We start from the raw sequence: 19,699 nt of genomic DNA, 5'->3' as shown, positions 1-19,699 counted from the left end.
GACCACGAGAAGGGCTCAAGTGTGGGATTCCGTGCAAGTCAGGTAGAGGCAGCTGCAGGGCCCTCTGAAGGCCCTTAGAGGAAGGGAGGAAGCTTCGAAGGCTCAGAAGGGACGGAAACATGGCATACATTTCACTCTCTTTGCTAAAATGGATAGTTTAAGGCCTTACACTTATCAAATAGATATTGGAGACTCGCTAGCTAGAATATCTCCTAATTCAGAGGCAGGCGGCAGTTCAAACTCGAAAGTGACACGACCCGGGGAAGTCTGGGCGTCAGGAGGGTCGTGTCCCACACAGACTGCAGCCCAGGTAGTCCACCTTCGGGTCCCGGTACCGCGCAAAATAAGCTGAGGCCGTCAACTGGCGTTGCCACCGCCTTCTTCTAGCAATTGCGCAGGCGTCAGGGCCGCGGCTCCCGCGAAGCCCCTCCCCTCTCCGCCCAGGCGCGAGGCAGGACGGGAGATCCAAGATGGAAGCGTCCATTTGAACATCTCGCCTGAGTTGCTTGACTGCACGCCTGCTTGTCCTTAGGTGTCGCGTTCGCAGCTGCTGCCCATTCTTCCTCCGGAATAGGGGAGGGAGAGGGAATGAGAAGTTGCAGTGGCCGTGGAGTCACCGTGACCCACCCCGTCGCTGCTCTCGGGCCCTCTCGGCCCCCTCGCCTCCGGGGAGCACCGGGGCTCGCCGCGCCTGACGCGTCCCGTTACACAGGTGCGGGCCCGGGGCCGGGCCCGCAGTGCTCGGTGGCTCACTGCTTGTCCCCTGATCCTCGCACCCGCCCCGAGGCCAACCCGTGCCCGGCGACGCGGAGGCAGACCCTGAGCGCGTGGAGGAGCCCGGGGACTCCCGGCCTGTGGCTGGTCTTTCTGGGGATGCGCCTCCCCTCCCCTCCTCGCTGACTTCCTTCCTGAGCCAAACACCGTGTACCATGCGGGCCTCAATTTCTGTATAGGTCGTTTGTCTCTCTTACGCGGTCTTTGGTCCAGGCCCTTAGTTTAGCGGTTTCACTTAAAACCTAAAGAGTACGGGGAAGCTCTGCCTTTTTTGCAGCTACTCAGATGCCCTCTGTGTACATTTGGGTCTCTTCTTGAAGTAGCTTTGTGGTTACCTTTGGTAGGATAGTTTTGTTCCTAAAGTAAGAAATACTGGTATCTTCATTTATAACATATCAATTTAATATAGTACTTATACATGTAGCTCTTTATGTTGCCCATATAAGCAAAAACATAAAAGTTTGGGGTACTGTAAAAGCATTAAATATTTTTCCTTAATCAGTACAGAAAAATACTGTACTGTGAAAATAGTTTTATAATTAATATTTTTGTAATTTTCTCTCAAAGTTTTAATAGGATAACATTTCAAAATTGCACAGCTGAAGTTGGATAAAGTCTCAAGTTCTTTAATGTTGCTTATCCTGTTGACTAGAATATAGGAAGACCAGCTGAATTTTGTTGTTTTCTTGTAAGTTTTTTAAGGCACTATTTTAGTTAATGTCTGAATTTCAAGTGTTCTGAATGCTGAATTTTAGCGGGAGGAAAATAAAAGTGTCATGATTGTGACATACAGTTTTCTCAGGAATAACATTCACAGCAAAATAACTTTGTTACCAGAGATGCTGCATAGGGGCTACAGAAGCTTTGAGATATTGCAGCAAAGAAAACTACTGATGCCAACTGTCCCCCCACCCCACCAGATGAGAGGTCTCTTAATTAAACTATTTTAATTGTGAGTGCTGTTTCAAACACTTTCTAAAGGTTGTCTATGGTGTTGACATCAAATGTTTTGATTCCTGTGTTTGAGGATTTCAGTTTAAATGTGATGGGACAAAATTGGTTTTTAACGTAGGTGCTGTCTCAGAGATGAACTGACATCCCCTTTATGTACTTATGTACCATATCATACAGTGTCAGAAATTCTATTGGCTGCCAATCACTGTGGATAGAAATGTTTTGGAAAAAGGGGCATGTTTTTACTCAGAGCTCATCCACATCTTTGTAGTAATGACTGTACTGTAATAGATATTAATTAAAAGCTAGGACTCTTAAATTTGCTACAAGCATTACTGTTGCATGGTGAGAATTACTTGTGCCTTGGTTCTCTCGGTTTGGACCAAAAATTGGAATTGATTATTGTTACATGTTTAGGTGAATTATGGTGTCAAAACTACTGGTGACATTTGATAGTTTATTAGATCCTTTGTAGATTGGTCAACCAACTTCTGACAAATTAGAAGTAATAAGTTTTTTTGTTTCATTCCAATATGCCAGAGGTGTGCTTTTCCAATGAGGTTCCAGCATCTGAACAGAAATGACCTTAAATGTTGACAAGCCAGGCAGTCACTGGGATTATAAAGTACAGCTTGTCTAAGTACTTCAATAATGTGAAGTGTGAAAGATTGGTGGGCAATAGTAGGAAGTACAGGACAGGTGCTGTGGACATAAGCATTTGTCTCAACCCACTGGTTTCTGATAATGGTAACTGTCTATTGGTTACTGTGCAAGCAAAGTGTGGAGATTGCTCTGATTGTCCCAGAGAGTCAAGATCTGGAATACCCTTTGATAATATGGTTACTTGTACACCTTCCATATGGTAGGGTTATTTGACACTCATATATAATTAATGGCTCTTCTGTAAACTTTTATATTTTTATTCTGGTTTTGACTCCAGCATCTGACGAGAATATGTTTGAATTCATACAGAAATAATGTTGATATTTGGAACCCATGTCGAACTTCTATGAAGAAAGGGCAACAATGATTGCAGCCGGGGATTTGCAGGAATTTGTTCCTTTCGGTAGAGACCACTGTAAGCACCACCCTAATGCTCTGAACCTTCAGCTTCGTCAGCTGCAGCCGGCCTCTGAATTATGGTCTTCTGACGGTGCTGCCGGCTTGGTGGGATCCCTGCAGGAGGTTACAATCCACGAGAAACACAAGGTTCTGTTAAGTTTTCCATTTTATTTTTGATACATACAGTGACATAATCTACTTGTGATTTAAGGCTACTCAGAGAAATGAATATGCTGCTACTTCTGGGGCAAAGGTTCAGGTTTGGTAACTTCAGTCAAGGCTAATATAGTGACTTTGTTGTATTATAGTATTATAATTATTTAGATGTATAACTCAATTTTATAATGAGAGTCAAGTTCAGTATTATAATTGTGGTTCATTTTTAACCTCTTTCTCTCCACTTTAGTATGTGGGAACCAGATTTCATGTTGTCAAATGATTAGATGTTAGAGTTAGAAATGGTCCCTGCTGAAAAACTTACATGTTTCCAAAAGAGAAAAGAAAGGTACACAAGTAGATAGAGATGTGTGTGTCAGAAAATCAGTCTTTCCTGCCTTATTCCATTTTCATATCCCTTTGGAATACCAAAATCTCAAGAGAGGGGAAGTTTATGTAGTTAGAAATCTGAACCCTTCTCTCTCTCATTCATGTTGATGGGTGGGACAGGGGAAGGAAGGTGTATGTATACGCAGCGTGAAGCAGGGAACTCCCTGTTGTGCACAAACTCCTCCAGTGATTCCCATGTGCACCTCACTGCCCCTCTCCGTAACCACTCTCATGCTTAACAGGCCTTTTTTAGTCTTCCAGCATGTTGGTTTCATCTTTGGATCTATAGATAAGGTATAATTTTTGTTAGTTTATATTTTTGGCAGAATAATATTGTAGGATAATATTAAACATTTAATACAAAAAACTCTTTTTTTTTAATTGAACTATCATTGTATACAGTCTTATATTGTTTTCAGATATACAACACAGTGGTTTAAGAGTTTATTATTAAAACCTCACCCCCACTAGTGTGGTTACTATCTGTCAACACAGAAAGATTTACTGAATCATTGAGTATATTCTCTGTGCTCTACTACTATCCCCGCAACCAACTCATATTATGATTGGGAAATTGTTGTGCACCTTCATCCCCTCCACCCTCCTCATCACCTCCCCCAACCCCTCCCCCATGGTAACCACCAGTCACTTCTCAGTGTCTATGAGTCTACTGCTGCTTTGTTCATTCTGTTTTGTTTTTTTTATAATACAGAGAATTGTTGAGTAAATATTTGTTTATGCAATCTTGTAAGATATATAGTACACACACCCACATACCTTACTATGTTAATTAGTGGCATCAATCCTTTTAAGAGTTTTGAGCCTTACTCCAGGGACATTGAGACAGGGAGAAAGTAGGAGACTTGTATCTGGATAACTGATTTAATTAATAAATATTGCTTTCCATAGTACTGACAAGGAAAAGTGCTTGAACATGCCTTCCATGTGTTATTTTTAAGGAAAGCTGGCAGTTGAGGAAAGGTGTAAGTGACATTGGAGAAGAAGTGGATTATGATGAGGAACTGTATGTGGCTGGAAATATGGTGATCTGGAGCAAAGGGAGTAAAAGCCAGGCACTGGCTGTTTATAAAGCATTTACAGTTGACAGTCCTGTGCAACAGGTGAGTTGATTGTAATTTTAGCATTTGATTGACTATTTAACACTTAAAAAAAAAGTCTTTGTTTTAAAGTTTAACAGAAATGATAAAACATAGCATAATGATCCCAGCAGCTGGGTGTATTTTAACATGTAGAGAAGATAATGGTAGGAAAATAAAAATTTCATTTATTTTCTCTGTCATCACATTTTTTTTACACTGTCCCTTGTAGGGTTCATGATAAACTGTCCTTGAGTAATATGACCTGTTATTGTTGATGAAAAGTTTTAAGACATTAAGGGTACAAAAATAATATAACACATGATGATTATAATTGGTTGCAAAATATTGAGTAAATAAAAATTGGGTTTGAGTGATAAGAAAAGGCTTTTCCTAGTTTATATTTTCTAAGATGGGCCTTTAAAAAAGAGAAATGTTAATTTTTCTAAAGATTTTTTTCTAAAGCAAGTCTGGGACAGTCTAAGAATGATAAGATAATTAGGTAAGTCTGTAGATTATAAAATAGCTTGGCAATTTTCAACTCTTATAATACTCGTTAGCTTTGTCTAGGATAGAGGGGTTTCATGCAGGTTGAGCCTCTTGTTTGAATTCACTTTTGCTACAAGGCTTCTGTCTGGTAGGTTTTTTGATTTTTGTCTTCCCTTTTCTTTCCATAAAATTTGCAAACATAGTTTATCTCTCCTTACAACATATATCATTAATTAGTTTGATTTTCTTTTACCTTACTCTTTTTTATTCCCATGATGTATGTGTTGAGTTGATGAGGAGGGACAATTATTACGTAGATGTCATTATTTAGATACCATTAGTTAACAGTTTACTATTGAAATACAGTTTTCTGAGGTAAGCATTTTGTTTTGATTTTAGGCATTGTGGTGTGACTTCATTATATCACAGGATAAATCTGAAAAGGTCTACAGTAAGTTTCTTTTTAAAATTTTATTTCATCTTATGGTTCCAAATATTTACCTCAATGTCTTTTTTTGTTTTTGTTCAAAATACAGTCACTAATAATATGGTCTAGCCTAAGCATTTTTATATTGTACATTAAAGAATTTGTGCTGTTGGGAATTGCAAATTGTGATTGTTGGGATTTTTTTTGGAAAAAAATGTATACATCTTATACCTTTTCTTTTCAGGTAGTGATGAAGTAGAAAAATGCATATGTATACTGCAAAGCTCATGTGTTAACATGCATAGCATAGAAGGAAAGGATTACATAGCTTCTTTACCTTTTCAGGTAAACTTGAATGTTACTGTAGTGTTCTTGTGTTTTGCTGGAGAATATTCATGAAGTAACTGGTTTTAGAAGTCTTGCTACTTTTTGTCTTGTAGTAATTAAGAACATTATTTTTACTCAGTGTAAGTAAATTTTAGCATCTTTAGTGACTTACCATTTTTCCATTCTTTGCATTAAAAATAAATTATTCAGTGAAGTGAATTATGAAGTCTCTTCTGAGAGGTATTTTCAGGTTAAGTATAAGTAATTATTTTGGCTATATTAAAGCAAATAAGCAATATTAGTCTTTTCCCTATTTCTCATCATCTTTTTCATGCCTAGTGCTATTGTTAAAAATTTTGTCACATTGTCATTTTGGTACTGGTATTTGCCAGTGGCAGGAATTTCAGACTGAGCTCTTCCTTAGATTTGAATTTGTCTTAGACTTGCTTGTTAGAATTATTTCTAAAAAAATACAGTTAATGGCCATGTTCTTCTGTAAAGCTCTTTTTTTTAGATTGAGATTAGAAAAAAAATCTAATGTTCTATAATGTTACCTAAAAGCATGTTACAAAGAGTAGCTTCTTTTATTTCTGTTTTTTCCCATCCTTTTACCTGATAGGTTGCAAATGTTTGGCCCACCAAATATGGATTATTGTTTGAACGAAGCAGTTCTTCACATGAAGTACCTCCAGGTCCACCCAGGTACTTAGTTGTACTCATTTCAGAATATTATTGCTTGGGCTTTTTTGTGTTGGTTCTGAGGTAAAATTGTTTACTTAGAAGTTCGAGGTGATGATAATTTCCCATGCTAATAGCGTAAATAAATGCCATTTTCTTTCATCTCAGTATTGTGCACTTAATATGTTCTGCTTCTCACTTGGTATGAATTATTTACAGCTTTTTTTCTCCCAACTAGTAAAATTGAACACACAGGTGGTTTAAAGATAAGACTCAATTCTTAGCCCTGCCATTTTTTCACTTTTCTACTTTGGGCAAAAAATCATTAGAACTTTCTTAGTTTTAGTTTCCTTATCTGTAAGAAATACTATCATTTACATCTTAGGTTTTATGCAACGATTAAATAAATGAATGTACATAATCTTTGACACAGGGTTTAGAACATATTAGATACACAGTAAATGGTAGGTGCTTATTGATGGAATGTTTCCTTTGTCTTCTTAATAAATGTGAGCTCACTGCAGGGCGGGAACATACAGTACCTATCATAATGTGATGAAAGTAGTAGACATTAAGTTTTAAAATAATTGCCAAAAGATTTTTATCTCTTTGTTAGTCCTTTTCTCAATCACTCCTTAAAAAAATGCAGCCTTTTAATTTACTTGAAGTTTTTCTTTAAAAAAATTGTAAGTGCAGTCGTTTGTAAATAGGAATAGGAGACTAAATTTTTCTTAGCTGCCAAAAACACATTGTCAGTAAGAGAGGCTTAAAAGAAAACCAGAAAAAACCGCTCAGTGCCTGTTACTCCATTGGTTCTGTAACAGGATGCCTACTGTTTGTAGATACTTCCCCAGCTGTATTGATTTCCTTCTGTGTGTGTTCATAGAATTATCCTGCATACGAAGAGAGATTTCTAGGAATGAATTGCAAGATACTGTGAAAACAGTATGTGAAAAGTTTAGAGGGTTGCTTTTTGAGATTGTAGGTTTCTAGTTGCTTGTGTGATCTGGAGAAGATAATTTGTAAGGAAAATGCAGATTTTGTGCACAAATGAAGTTGTGTTGGTGATTGATTATTTATTTGTTTATTACTAGAGAACCTTTACCTACTATGTTCAGCATGCTGCATCCTCTAGATGAAATAACCCCACTTGTTTGTAAATCTGGAAGTAAGTGTAGTTTTCTGAGTTCTTTTATGTAGGTTTGGGGGAGGGGACAAAATGAAAGAGCTTAAGAAAATATGACTTTTTAAAAAAGTAATGTAACTTGAGCATTTTACAAAAATAACTTTTTTATTATGAAAGTAATTAAAGTCAAAGCAAGAGCTTTTTGAATAACTATGATATTAACTGTTTTAATGTTACTCTTAATAAAACTTGGACCTATAAGTCACTCAGGAATACTGATACATTTGCTAACTTAACTGTAGATGATGTAACTTGTTCCTCAGTAATTAGTAAGTAAATAAATGAATACTTAGATGAACTAAAGTTGTTTTTTCGTTTTGAAGAATAGAAAATGTACAGCCTTAGGCCTGTATTGTATAAATTTAAATATTTTATTTCTCCTGTCCATAATAACATAATTTGCTGGGACTCAGAACTTTTAACATTATTTATAGATGCTTATTTTTAAATTTTAAGTTGGCCAAACATGATAGGTAATTATAAATAATGATGATTTAAAAGCTTAAAAAAATTTATATTCTTTGAGCAATTTTATTTTTAGGACTTTATTCCAAGTTCATATTCTGAAATACCACTGAAATTTTTAATCTTCTATATTAGGGCTTGGCACCCTAGAGTCCATGGGCTCAAGCCAGCCAGCAGTGTGTTTTTTGTATGGCTTGTGAGCTAGGAATGGTTTTTACCTTTTTAAAGGATTGTAGAAAAAAACTAAAATACATGCAACAGAGCCAGTATGTGGTCTGCAAAGCCTAAACTATTTATTTTTTGGTTTTGTTACAGAAAAAGTTTTTTGATAGTTCTATATTATATTGGTAACAATTACAGACAATTAAACATGTTAGAGCCTGTGATTTAATAGTTTGCAGCCATTACTGATCGTGTTTTTGAATAATATTTAATGACCACAGGAATTGCTTATTCATAATATTAACTAAGATATAAAACTAACTATAATATGATTCTAATTTTGTAAAAACAGAAAAAATTTGTGTATATGCAAAGGGAAAAGAAATAGAAAGGATACTCCTTGATAATAATGGATATTTTGAGATGATGGAATTAAGAGTTATTTTTACTTCTTTATAAAGTACTTCTCATTTTTATACAGTAATGATATCTTTTATTTTTTAATATTTTAACTGAGAGGGAAGCATTTAGGAAGCTGTCAATAAGGATATAGAAATCAATTAATGGTACTGTATAAGTAAAAGGTAAACTCACTTGGAAAAAACTCTGCATGTGTATTTGGTAAAGCAGATGTAGTAGTGTACTACTTTTTAGCCCTATTTTAATAGTTGCTAGAGAGACCAGATTTTATAAAGAAGAACAGAACAGTAAGGAAGTCAAACTTGGCAGAAGAGTTGATTGCAATTTATAAATAAGTTGTTTACTGAAGGGGTCATGGGCCTTTTATTGGTGGCTAATGAATTTAATGGTGAGTCAGTACAAATTTTCAGTGGATAGTTGCATGTATGTGAAATTGAAACTGGTAACATTGTCATCTTTAAGGTATTTTAAGGAAGTTGATGTCCATAATAAGTTTATTAAAAATTCACAGTTAATTGTGTTAAATATTAATGGGTTTTGTGCCTTAATTGGTTTGGTTTCTCTTTATTTTGAAAAATTGCAAGAAGTCACTTCATAAAGAATAGTCTTGTAAAGGTCATTGTTCAATACCTGGTCATTTCTATTTTATCTTAAGGTCTTTTTGGTTCATCCCGGGTGCAGTATGTTGTAGATAATTCAATGAAAATTGTTTTTCTCAACACTGACCCTTCCATTATAATGACCTATGACTCTGTTCAAAGTTTGCATTCTGTGTGGACTCTTCGGAGAGTCAAAACAGAGGTAAGAATAAAGACAAGCTGTTTGGTAATATGCAAGGGTAGTTAATACTGAAAAATTTCACATTTTTTGTGTGAAATAGATTAAGCTTTGGTAAATAAAATATGTCTTTAATAACTGGCATCTACCCTGAAGTCTCACAAGGAAATTAACTCTTAATCTAATTACTCTTTTTTTTTTTCCCCTTCTCATCATTTTGACTTAAGGAAGAGAATGTTGTTTTGAAGTTCTCTGAACAGGGGGGAACCCCACAGAATGTGGCCACTAGTAGCTCCCTCACAGCACACCTCAGAAGCCTCTCCAAAGGAGATTCCCCCGTGGCTTCACCTTTCCAGAATTACTCCTCCATTCACAGTCAGAGTCGCTCCACCTCATCACCCAGTCTGCACTCTCGTTCACCTTCTATTTCCAACATGGCAGCTCTAAGGTGGGAATGAAGTGTGAAAGTATTTCCTTGTTTTAAACAAGATTCCCAAGAAAAAGATTCCTTCTTTTCAAACTTTCTCTTATGTTTTGAAGAATTTAAAATTTCTATTGATGGCTTTTGGGTATTTTTTAGGGAAAATAGCCATTATGCTTGTTGTGTTAGTTTACTAAGACTTCCAGGTCTACTCTGTTACCATTTTTCAATGAGTCATATTTAGAAGAAGCTACGGGGCCTTGTTGTAAGATTTTTTGCCTCTTTTCCAAGACTGTGTGGCAGCAATTTGAGGAATATTGACTGCAAAAATATTTTGGTATTATTTTCTTTTGTCTTAATTTCACATTAGCTTTCTTTTGTTTTTATTAATATTTATCTGGTGATATAGGGACTTAGTTTTGTTGGCATGTGTGTGTCTGAATATACAGGAACATAGTTTAGTCCTGTTTGAATAACAGACAACTCATTTTCTGAGAGAGAATGAACTGGTTTCAGTTTTAAAAGAATGAGTTCTATCAATTCTAAATCCTTAGAATATAGTAAAACACATTAACATGGACCATTTAAGTAACTATTCCTTTTTTAAGAAGTTGTTTTTCTGACTGGGGTTTGCCATGATTTCTCTCTGCATAGAATTGTGGGAAGTGTTTGGGGAAGAATGCTTTATCCACCCGAATCATGAATAGTGATGCCCTCTCCCTTCTGTTTATTTTACAGTCGTGCCCATTCTCCTGCCTTAGGAGTGCACTCATTTTCAGGGGTGCAGAGGTTCAACCTTTCAAGCCATAATCAATCTCCAAAGAGACACAGTATTTCCCATTCTCCAAATAGTAATTCTAATGGCTCCTTTCTTGCACCAGAAACAGAGCCAATTGTTCCAGAACTTTGTATTGACCATTTATGGACAGAAACGATTACTAATACAAGGTTTGGATTATTTATTTTTATATTTAAAGAAAAATGTTGCTGAAAGCCTTAGAAAACACTTGGCATTTTGCTTAAAGCATCCTTTTGATATAATCACTTATGAATACTTATAAAAATACAGAGATGCATATTAGGGTCACTTCAGTTTCAGTAGAGGATATTAATAATATTAAGGTGATTATAAAAATACCCTTGTCATTTGCTATTTCTTCCTTAATTTAGTTGTAATGGTTACATATGTAAAATGTATTGTAACTTTATAACAAATACATATGTATATTTATATATAATATAAATATAAAAAATAATCTCAGATTTGAGGTGTTTGATGTTTTAGGAGAAACAACTATTTCTGTAGATGGGGAAACTTGGGATTTTATAACATTTTTCTTCAGTTTTATCTTTGTGTTAGTTGAATGTCAGCTCTTCTTTTTGGGAAACAACTCAGACCTCTGTGTGTGTTTCCTCTCTCCTTTTATGTTCTCTTTAGTAATTCATTCATCAGTCAGCCAGTTCTAGTGTGTGCTAGTGGCTTGAGTTAATGGTAAACAGGTCACTGTCCCTGTCCTAAAAAAGACAGTTTAGGATGTGACACCAGGAGGCATTGCCTCTTCTGCTGGTGAGGTGTTGGGAAGGTGACTAGGTGTTTGTTGAGTGGGAGAGTAGAGAAGGGCACAGCAGGCAGGAGAATCAGAATGAGTTTAGACGGCTCAGGGGTCGCATGCTCAGGGGGTCACAGTGTTCTCACTTTGCCTGTGCCAGGAGGAAGGCAAAGGGCTGAGAGAGGGCTTACCCTTTAGGGTAGTTTTCTGTGATAAGAGCTATAAGAATGTGCTTTATATGTGGGTCATAAACTTAGGGAAAGAGCAGAGCAATAAATGTAGGAGTTGTTAGCTTATACATGGTGAGTGAGGCAAGAGAGAGGTGGATTGGGATTTAAAGAGTGGGTAGAGGATGGGTTCCTGGAAGGCCTGTGGGCGAGCTTGCAGTTGCAGAAGTCTGGTGACCCTTGGAAACTGTGTGCAGTAATTGTGTGTTTGTGTATGTGTAGGCTTGTCCTAAGGAGAGGGTTTTCACAGTCATTAGATTCTCAGAGGGGGGTCTGTGACTTCTAAATAGTTAAAAACCAGAAGAGGGTTTGGGTGTGAGGTCTTGGAAACTTAAGATTTTGGGACTCAAAAGAGAGAGAGAGAGGAGAAAGCTGCTATAGTGACAAAGCAAAAGAGGTCGAGTGGGAGAAGCAGCAGGAAATGTGCTGAAGCACGGGGAGCCTTTCTAGTACAAGGTGCCAGTGCTGCCAGGTGCTGGTGCTACATGGTGCTAGGAGCCCAGCCCAGAGAGGAGTTACCTGGAGGCAGTGGCTTCACTTGTAGCCTTGGCCAGAGCATGGGGGCTGAGGGCTGTGGAGCAGGGAGGGGTGGAAGAAGTAAATGAGGGCTGAGGGCATGAACATAGGCAAACAGACTGTGTGAGGGAGTTTGCCTTTGAAGTGGGAATGAGGATGCAAAACTAGTGGGCCTCAGGATCAAGGGAGAGTTCTGTTTTTGCTGCACTGTATTGAAGATTTTTAGTCTTCATGATTAAATACCTCTGTGTGTACCTCTAAGAAGTAGGGACCTAACCACAGTACCATTTTACACCCCCAGCCAGTTAACAGCAAGTCCTTTATATCATCTAATGCTCAGTCCATTGTCATTTTCAAGACTTTTCTTAATATAAGAGAGTAGGCTATAAGGACTGTACCCAAAGCAGGGAAGGTATTGAAAAAAACAGGGGAGAGGAGATGATAATGGAACAAGGAACCAGGAAGGAGCACAAGTGGAGAGATTAGCCTTGGGAGGACGAAGGTGGTGGTTGGTAGGTATGTAGGACAGGAGGATGGGTTCAAGCCTTACAGCCTCATTTTCTTTGTGAAACAGAGGCAAATGCATATTCTTAGGGGTATAACGGGTAGGTAGTTGGAGGAAAGTAAGGATGAGAATAGTGTTGAATTATCTTTTCTGTTTTTGTTCTTCATATATAAAATAAAAATTTCCTACATTTAAATAACCACTTATCTTTAAATGCCTTATTGTAGGTTGAGTATTTTGCAGATTTTTATTTTGCAGAATTATGGTCTAATGCACCACTCTTAAGTCTTTGCCAATTAGAGGTATAGTTTTAAAAAGGGATGAAATAGAACCTAATAAGAGAGCAGATAGATGGGAGAGGTCATGTTATAAAAAGTCTGATCCCTTAGACCTTTTAAGGGATAGGAATTCAAGTTTGCATTACTTCAGCAGTAGGTAACTTGCATAATATGGAATTAAAAAGTCCACTGATAAGGGAAAAAGACAAGGATGCCCACTCTTCCCACTTTTATTCAACATAGTTCTGGAGGTTCTAGCCACAGTAATCAGACAACACAGAAAAATAAAAGGCATCCAGACTGGCAAGGAAGAAGTCAAACTGTCCCTGTTTGCCGATGACATAATATTGTACAAAAAAAACATTAAAGAATCGACTCCAAAAATTCTAATATCTGAATTCAGCAAAGTTGTGGGATACAAAATTAATACACAGAAATCTGTTGCATTCCTGTACACTAATAATGAACTAGCAGAAAGAGAAATCAGGAAAACAATTCCATTCACAATTGCATCAAAAAGAATAAAATACCTAGGAATAAACCTAAGCAAGGAAGTTAAAGACCTATACCCTGAAAACTATAAGACACTCTTAAGAGAAATTAAAGAGGACACTAATAAATGGAAATTGATCCCATGCTCTTGGCTGGGAAGAATTAATATTGTCAAAATGACCATCCTGTCTAAAGCAATTTACAGATTCAATACAATCCCTATCAAAATACCTATAGCATTCTTCAATGAACTAGAACAAATAGTTCTAAAATTCATATGGAATGGCAAAAGACCCTGAATAGCCAAAGCAATCCTGAGAAGGAAGAATAAAGCAGCGGGATTTATACTCCCTGACTTCAAGCTCTACTACAAAGCCACAGTAATCAAGATAGTTTGGTACTGGCACAAAAACAGAGCCACAGACCAGTGGAACAGAACAAAGAGCCCAGATATAAACCCAAGCATATATGGTCAATTAATATATGATAAAGGAGCCATGGATATACAATGGTGAAAAGACAGCCTCTTCTACAGCTGGTGCTGGCAAAACTGGATAGCTACATGTAAGAGAATGAAACTGGATCATTGTCTAACCCCATACACAAAAGTAAATTCAAAATGGATCAAAGACCTGAATGTAAGTCATGAAACCATAAAACTCTTAGAAAAAAATACAGGCAAAAATCTCTTGGACATAAACATAAGCAACTTCTTCATGAACATAGCTCCCTGGGTAAGGGAAACAAAAGCAAAAATAACAACTGGGACTATATCAAACTAAAAAGCTTCTGTACAGCAAAGGACACCATCAGTAGAACAAAAAGACATCCTACAGTATGGGAGAATATATTCATGAATGACATATCTGATAAGGGGTTGACATCCAAATTATATAAAGAGCTCACACACCTCAACAAACAAAAAGCAAATAAGCCAATTAAAAAATGGGCAGAGGATCTGAACAGACAGTTCTCCAAAGAAGAAATTCAGATGATCAACAGGCACATGAAAGGATGCTCCACATCGCTAATCATAAGAGATGCAAATGAAAACCACAATGAGATGTCACCTCACACCAGGTAGGATGGCCACCATCTAAGAGACAAACAACAACAAATGTTAGCGAGGATGGTGGGAATGTAAATTAGTTCAACCATTGTGGAAAGCAGTATGGAGGTTCCTTAAAAAACTAAAAATAGAAATACATTTGACCCAGGAATTCCACTTCTAGGAATTTACCCTAAGAATGCAGCACTGCAGTTTGAAAAAGACATATGCACCCTTATGTTTATTGCAGCACTGTTTACAATAGACAAGAAATGGAAGCAACCTAAGTGTCCAACAGTAGATGAATGGATAAAGAAGATATGGTAAATAATGCACAATGGAATATTATTCAGCCATAAGAAGAAAACAGATCCACCATTTGCAACAACATGGATGGAGCTAGAGGGTATTATGCTCAGTGAAATAAGCCAGGTGGAGAAGGACAAATATCAAATAATTTCACTCATCTGTGGAGTATAAGAACAAAGCTAAAACTGAAGGAACAACAGCAGCAGACTCACAGAACCCAAGAATGGACCAACAGTTACCAAAGGGAAAGGGACTGGGGAGGATGGGATAAGGGGGAAAAAGGGGCATTACGGTAAGCACACATAATGTAGCCGGTGGTGGGGGACACGGAGAAGGCAGTATATACAGAGAAGACAAGTAATGATTCTATAGTATCTTACTACACTGATGGACAGTGACTGTAATGGGGTATGTGTGGGGGACTTGATAATAGGGGGAGTCTAGTAACCGTAATGTTCAAGTAATTGTACATTAATGATACCAAAAAAAAAAAAAGTCCACTGATAATGATTAAATTCTTTGTAATTTTTTTCCCCCCTAAAAGCTATGGAAAGGACTCAGAATCAGAGGGCTGAAAGGAATCTTAGAGATCATGAAGCTCAAATCTGAAGTGTTTTTGTGTCTTCAAAGTTTCTGTTTGGTCCAAGTAGTTTTTAGATTTCTTGTAGAGTATTTTCAAAGACTTGGTATAATAGTTACCATGGTAGATTTTTGAACCAATGCTGACAGTTAACTTTATTAATGTATCTATTGCAGAGAAAAAAATTCACAGGCCTCCAAAGTGTTTATTACATCTGACTTGTGTGGGCAAAAGTTCCTGTGCTTTTTAGTAGAGTCCCAGATGCAGTTACGGTAAGAGCATATATTCCTGTTGAATCTTTGTAAACAAATTTAGGGCTGCTTTTTCTTTGGCTTAAGTAGCTTTATTGAAATAATTTGAGTGTCATAAAATTGACATTTTAATGGTACACTTAAATGATTTTTAGCAAATTTACAAAGTTATGCAACCATCACCACAGTCCAGTTTTAAAATCTTAAAAAGATCCCATGTGCTTGATTTGCAGTTCACTTCTGTTCCCATTCCACCCTCAGGTAACCACTGCAGGTCTTTTTGCCTTTCTGGACATATTTAGAATCATGCACATGTAGTTTTTTATTGTCTAGCTTCTTTCAGTTAGCATGTTTTTTAGGACCCATCATGTTATCACATGTATGAGTATTTTTATTCCTCTTGCTATGTAGTAGTCCATTGAAGATGCACCACATTTTGTTTATCCATTCATCAGCTGATGGACATTTGGTCTGTTTCCACTTTTTGACCATTGTGAATTAATGGCGCTACAAATATTGGAGGAAAAGTCTTTGCATAGACATACATGATGTCTTTTTTCTTGGAAAGGTGGCTAGGGTTGGAATTGTTGGGTCATATAGTAAATTCATGTTTAACTTTTTAGGAAATTGCCAGGCTGTTTCACAGATAGGCTACACTATATCATACCCCCACCAGTAATTCTTAAGGATTCCACTTTCTTTATCTTTGACAACAGTGGGTATTGTCAGTCTCTTTGTAGCCATTCTAATGAGTGTGGTTTTAATTTTATCTGATGACTTAGGATGTTGAGCATCTTATGTGCTTATTAGTCACTCATTTATCTTCTTAGGTGAAATATATATGTTCAAATCTTTTGCACATTCATTGACCTTTTTATTTTGCAATAGTTATAAATTGTAGGAAGTTGAAAAATAGTAGAGGGGTCCTGTGTACCCTGCATTCTTTTTCTCCCAGAGGTAACATCTTACCTATGTGGTACTTTATCAAAATAAAGAAATTGACATCAGTACAAATTCATATTTCATCAGGTTTTACATGTACTCATTTGCATGTGCATGTATGATTTCAAGTTTTCTCACATGTGTAGATTTGTGCAAATAACCACAATCTATATACAGAACTTCTTTATTACCTCAAAGATCGCCTTTATGCTATTCTTTTGTAGTCATATACACCATACCCACCTGCTGCCATCCTTAACCCCTGGCAACCACTGATCTATCTGTTCTCCATCTCTATAATTTTGTCATTTGAAAATGTTACATAATTGGAATCATATAGTATGTTGCTTTTTGAGATTGGCTTTTTCCGTTAGTATAATACCCTTAAGATCAGTAGAAGTTGCTGCATGTATCAATAGTGTGTTTCTTTTATTTATTTTAATATTTAGCTGTGTAAAGTTTCAAGAGAGTAATGATAAAACCCAGCTCATCTTTGGCTCCATTACCAACATACCGGCAAAGGATGCAGCACCAGTGGAGGTAAATAATAGGTACATTTCTTGAGAAGATGAAAATCATGTGTTTCATGATTTGCACAGATTTGAAAATAAAATTTTTGTCTTTTTTTAGAAGATAGACACCATGCTGGTCCTGGAAAGCAGTGGAAACCTGGTGCTGTACACAGGAGTGGTTCGGGTAAGTAGTAAGTAGCATTTTGTCCTTTTGTAGGACTACCTTCTTAATTACTATTTTTTAATGTTATTTTAGTTTGATATTTCATATTTGTTGCCTCCTGCCTGCAGGATTTGGCAGAAGATTTTTCTAAAAGTTGAAAATGAAGTCTGCAGTTTAGGTTGGTCCTAATATGGAGGCCTCACTGCCATTAGATGGATTGGCACTAAGAACCTGGCACATATGGGGAACCTTTAATGAATATAGGTAGATTATTAAAAAAAAAGTTAAAATGAAGTTTTATAAAATGTAGTTTTAAAATTGATACATGGGTGACTTTATGTAAAAAAACCTCAGGTTTTGTAGTTTCATTATATTAAATGTATATTGGCTGTATTTTTTTGTTTTTTTAACAGTTGTAAAATTTATATATGGAATAATATATAAATTATGAAATTTAAGCACATGTATACAATTTGAAGAATAATGAAGTGAGCATTTATATTACCACTACTCAGGTTAAGAAATAGAATGTTGCCAGTATCTTTATAATCTCCTGGGTGTTTACTCATTGCCCTACCTCCCCACATAGAGACACTACCCTAACTTTTACAATAAATCATTCCTTGTTTTTATTACTAGATTTTTGCATTTGTGTATGTACCACTAAGGAGTAAATTGTGTAGTTTTTCTTGTTTTTGAGTTTTTATATATAAGAAACCATATCATATATTCTTCTTTGACTTGGTTATTCTGCTCAATGTTATAGTATTTTAGATTGCATGTGTAGCTCTTGTTTACTCACTTTATATAGTATTCCATTATATAATCCTGCCAAAACTTCTGCTACTTTTCCAGTCACTAGGGTTGTTTGTGTTGTTTCTGCAGTTTCCTCTAATACTGCATTAAGAAAATTCTTACAAATGTCCCCAAGTCTTCAGAGCATGTGCATATTCAACTTGGCCATGTGATGCCAAATAGTTTTCCAAAGTGTGGGTTATACCAGCTTATAACATCTCTATTGCTGGCCTCCAGCAGTTATGAGAGCTCCAAATGCTTCTTTAGTACATTCTTGCCATCCATAGTACTACTAGTCTTTTCTTTCTTTTTTTGCTTTTCCAGACTGGTGCTTGCTGCAGCCAGGTGAGCATGAAAGTCTAGGTGCCTCACTTGGCCTTTGCTGACAAGGCTGAGAGGTGGGGCATGGTTTTTCCACCATGTGTGGAGTAGGTTGGTTACTGTCTGAAAGTTTTCTATCTTGTTAGGCTCTATTTCCGGACTCTTGGCCAGGGAGAGCAGTATTTCTTGGGCCTATGTTTTGTCTGCTCCTGTAATGAGGTTGGGTATACCTTGACTTCTGTGCTACCCAAGTCCAGTCCGAGAACTGAATGGTATTACAGACCAGTGTTTAGTTCTCAGATTTTTTGCTGTGTCTTTATTGTTCAGTTTCACACATGGTTCACTCAGGAGTGCATACACATATTTAGAAAATCCTTTTTTTTCCCTCCCTCTCACTCCCTAATTGGACAGAGAGAAGTTAGTGCCGTGTTACTGCTGGGTAGGGAGGCAATACAGCACTCCACCCCCAGTTCCTGTGGAGGAGGGGAGAGTTGTATTGTTTTATTATTACAGAGCGAGGATGAAAGCCTGTGCCCCTCCTCTGTCACAGCTGCTGTGCATCATGGGGAGCTGGAGAGGGGCCGCCTCATGGCAGTGAAAACAGGGCTCTGTCCACAAGTCTTTGCAGCTGCAGTGCCTGAGAGGTGATGCCACCTAGTTACTGCAGGGCAGAGATTGAAGGTAGGTCTGTCCCCCAGTCTCCATGCGGGTGAGGAGCGCCACCTAGTCCTCACAGGTGGAATGATAGACAGGAATCAGACAGTGGGCTCCTGATGAGGAAGGGACTGAGGGCCATGGCTTTTTTTGTAGTGTTTGTTTGGAGTGGAGCAGGTATGGTGAATATGTTTCTGTCCTGTTTGGTCCCTTTTCCTGACACTTTGGCTAGAAAGAGCAGGGTTTTCTTGTGGCCTCTTTTGGTCTGTACCTGCAGGCATTTCTGGACTGCAGGACCCTCGAATCCAAGGCCTGTTTATGTAAAGAGTTAAAAACAGAAAGCAAGGGAATTCATCATAGGTTATTCCAGGTTCCAGTTGCTACACAGGAAGTCTTCTTTTTCTCACCTTCCAGAGTCTTCTGTGAAAATTTTGTGCAATTTTTTTGTTATAGTAATCACTTAATGTGTTTATTCCATATTCTCATTAACTTGAGGCCTCAGATAGCTTTTTAGAAACTACATATATTAATTCTCATTCTTATTTTGTCTTTTAGTCCTAAGGATTTTATTTTGACAACTCTTGTAATTAATTAGCTGTGGGTAGTATATTGATATGAATCTGTGTATAGTTAAAATTTCACTTGTTCCATTTCCTTTGAAGTCTTTTCAAGAGTTTTCAGCCTGTCTGGAGTTTAACTTATGACATGTTTTTCTTGACCCTGTGAATAGCTCAAATAAGGGTAGTTAGCATAGCTTTTCAACTCATCCTT

General features: G+C 37.1%; 1 protein-coding gene across 9 annotated transcripts in view; it reads left to right on the top strand.

Annotated features, from left to right (window-relative positions):
• The first annotated feature begins 458 nt into the window (after positions 1 to 458).
• The window catches only part of ANAPC1 (anaphase promoting complex subunit 1), a 114,350-nt gene continuing 95,109 nt past the window's right edge, over positions 459 to 19,699 (top strand). For 5 of the 9 annotated variants that reach the window (XM_073240878.1, XM_073240857.1, XM_073240879.1 and 2 more), the window contains exons 1-13: positions 459 to 712; positions 2,701 to 2,937; positions 4,296 to 4,457; positions 5,322 to 5,373; positions 5,594 to 5,694; positions 6,296 to 6,378; positions 7,449 to 7,522; positions 9,243 to 9,388; positions 9,592 to 9,812; positions 10,524 to 10,733; positions 15,467 to 15,562; positions 16,933 to 17,023; positions 17,114 to 17,179. In XM_073240878.1, the coding sequence (XP_073096979.1) occupies positions 2,725 to 2,937; positions 4,296 to 4,457; positions 5,322 to 5,373; positions 5,594 to 5,694; positions 6,296 to 6,378; positions 7,449 to 7,522; positions 9,243 to 9,388; positions 9,592 to 9,812; positions 10,524 to 10,733; positions 15,467 to 15,562; positions 16,933 to 17,023; positions 17,114 to 17,179 (1,515 nt within the window). In that variant the 5' untranslated portion in view covers positions 459 to 712; positions 2,701 to 2,724. Of the gene's footprint in view, positions 713 to 1,341; positions 1,463 to 1,611; positions 1,727 to 2,700; positions 2,938 to 4,245; positions 4,458 to 5,321; positions 5,374 to 5,593; positions 5,695 to 6,295; positions 6,379 to 7,448; positions 7,523 to 9,242; positions 9,389 to 9,591; positions 9,813 to 10,523; positions 10,734 to 15,466; positions 15,563 to 16,932; positions 17,024 to 17,113; positions 17,180 to 19,699 lie in introns of those variants that run through there. The other 4 variants (XM_073240866.1, XM_073240869.1, XM_073240877.1 and 1 more) reach the window with 4 other exon arrangements.

The sequence above is a fragment of the Manis javanica genome, chromosome 1 (genome assembly GCF_040802235.1).
Source record: "Manis javanica isolate MJ-LG chromosome 1, MJ_LKY, whole genome shotgun sequence".
NCBI lineage: Eukaryota > Metazoa > Chordata > Mammalia > Pholidota > Manidae > Manis > Manis javanica.
This window is presented reverse-complemented; position numbering and strand designations above follow the sequence as displayed.